Source organism: Ambystoma mexicanum, chromosome 6q, assembly GCF_040938575.1.
Source record: "Ambystoma mexicanum isolate Mex_15411 chromosome 6q, UKY_AmexF1_1, whole genome shotgun sequence".
NCBI lineage: Eukaryota > Metazoa > Chordata > Amphibia > Caudata > Ambystomatidae > Ambystoma > Ambystoma mexicanum.
The window spans coordinates 1,607,217,064-1,607,219,391 of record NC_090937.1 but is presented as its reverse complement, the minus strand read 5'-3'; the positions used below and the strand labels follow the sequence as shown (position 1 = coordinate 1,607,219,391).

The 2,328-nt window shown below is 42.5% G+C and overlaps 1 protein-coding gene across 1 annotated transcript; it reads left to right on the top strand.

Moving 5' to 3' along the window:
* The first annotated feature begins 526 nt into the window (after nt 1–526).
* On the top strand, nt 527–1,951 carry LOC138515382 (peptidyl-prolyl cis-trans isomerase G-like). The gene has a single exon (XM_069630244.1). The coding sequence runs from the start codon at nt 527–529 to the stop codon at nt 1,949–1,951; it is 1,425 nt and encodes a 474-aa protein (XP_069486345.1).
* The last annotated feature ends 377 nt before the right edge of the window (nt 1,952–2,328 follow it).

The following is a 2,328-nucleotide window of genomic DNA, read 5'->3' as shown; positions in this document are numbered from 1 at the left end:
CACTCCACCCACACACCCATAAAAAAGAATGTGGATTTTGGGAAACAAGGTAAAATGCAATAGAAACTAAGAGGCCACGGGTGCCATTTTGCCTCCTAGCAGGAATCCACTGATTCCTATGGCTGAGCCTAGGTGTCCCAAAATGGAGGACTTTTAGAGCCACTGCCAAGTCAGCATGTAGCTGCCACCAGCTCATACTCTGCTTTGTGCGCTCTGAGGCCCAAAGGCCTGTGGAGCATTATAAACATTTAAAAAAAATTATAATAAACACATAACAAAGTTCCAAAATCAGGCAACTAAGGTGAAGCTGGTACTCAATACTGCTCAAGCAAACATTTCAAACGATACTGAAACAAGAGAATCAACCTATACAATTTTCGAAGCAACCAACTGCAAAGACAAACAGAGCGCAGGAATTGCCGCAGTAACCACAAACAGTAACATTGTCTCTCAAAAAAATAATAAAATACCTCAAAAAACAAGTTCTAACAACGACACCGCAGGAAAAGAACAAACAACGGGAGTAATGACCACAAAAGTAGACACAAATCCAAAAGTGTCTACTGGCAATGTAATATCTTCAAGCGAGAGGGAGACAATTGATAGTCATAACGTAAGAAGGACTTCTGCGGCAAGAACCCACTCACCAGAATTAAACACAGAAGATGAACTAAAGAACCTCAGTGTCTACCCCGATGATGACTCAAACTCTAATGAAACACCGAAGCGAGTCATAAAAGTCAATGAAAGTGGACACCCCCCAAATCAAAAATCAAATGCACATACTGGAGGAAACAACAAAATTCAAAAGGAGCGCGATTTTGAAACCTTAGAGGAAAGACGCAATCGTCTGACATATCACTTTCAGAACAGCGAGTCAGCCACACGTCACAGAGAAGTAAATCACAAGATGAAGACGCCCAGCAAGGTTCCCAAATACAGAGAATCAAACAGAAACAAAATTGAACGCCTCCAAGAAAAGACATCCAGGAGGGAGAGAGAAGCTGCAAATAGGCAACCAAGGGAAACCCCTCAAAAACAGACGAAATCACAAAGATCACGGCATGACTCACGCAGCACCCCTCACGAGGACCAAAATGAAAAATCTAACAGAAACACAACGAAAAATTACCATGACCGAGATCAATATGCACATTCGGACAAAACAGAAACAAATAAGTTAAGCAAGAGACAACACAAAGACAATGGCGCAAGAGGCCAAATATCAAAAGAACTGCACGACAAATCCGACAGACAAAGTAGTTACAGGTGGATAGTAAAGATGACTCAAAGAACCTGTAATACTGACGACATCATTCTAAATAGAAGATCTGTCATGTCCATATTCAATTCTATTGAGAAATTGCATGACGTGCATTCTGCTGACATAAAAATTGTGGAACCGTGGCATAATCGATCAGGTTCAGCCACTCTGCTCCATCTGAACACCCGCACCGTGCATAACAAGATCCTAAAATACAAGCATGACATTCACAGGCGAGGATTCTACATTGAGGATTCATCTGATTATCAGGTTCATGAAAGTCAGAATGCCCCATCAAATAGACGTCAGAGTTCAACAAGAACCAGACGTGACAAATCAGTACACAAGGAACCGCTGCACAAAAATGTAAAGACAAATCACCAGAAAAATCATAGTTCAAAGAAAGCGGCTGATTTAGCCTTACCAAATCATAAGGCCAGCTATGACGAAGAAAAGAGAGAATATCGCACACCTCCATATAAACAAGTATCCTCCAAAGCAAGAGAGAGAAGTCAAGAAGCTAAAGAACAACGATCAGATAACACCTTAAGGCTAACGAAAAAAGCAAATACACAAGTAATGGAGCTGACACAGAGCACACTTAACAAAAAGGAAGCTCCTAGCAGCAGCAAATCAGGCCTATGGGCTTGGCTGCCGAAAGTTCTTAATACACACCGCATGAAATAGCCATCCATGAATAACGGCACAGCGACAAGCGACATGTCCCGGGAAAGCGTAACACAACTAACCCTTTGTTCCTGGAACACTCGCGGCCACTCCCATCTGACAGCTCCAGGGGAACCAAACCTAGGGGAATTTGATATCATCTGTCTTCAGGAAACCTGGCTCCAACAAGCACCAACGATGGAGGCATACCAGATTATTTTAGCACCAGCAGCAAGGGGTAACAAAGGGCGTCCAACATCTGGCTTGATGATAGCCTGCCGTAATGGAACAGGAGTACAAGTAGAAAAAACATTTACGGCTAATCAATCGATGCTAGCAGTGCTAGTCTCCTTACAAGGCACGACAAATCTAAAACCTGAATTAGGCTACGTCATCAT

Excerpts from the sequence above, each read along its gene's own strand:
- LOC138515382 (XM_069630244.1), top strand. The coding sequence starts at position 527 with ATGACCACAAAAGTAGACACAAATCCAAAAGTGTCTACTGGCAATGTA.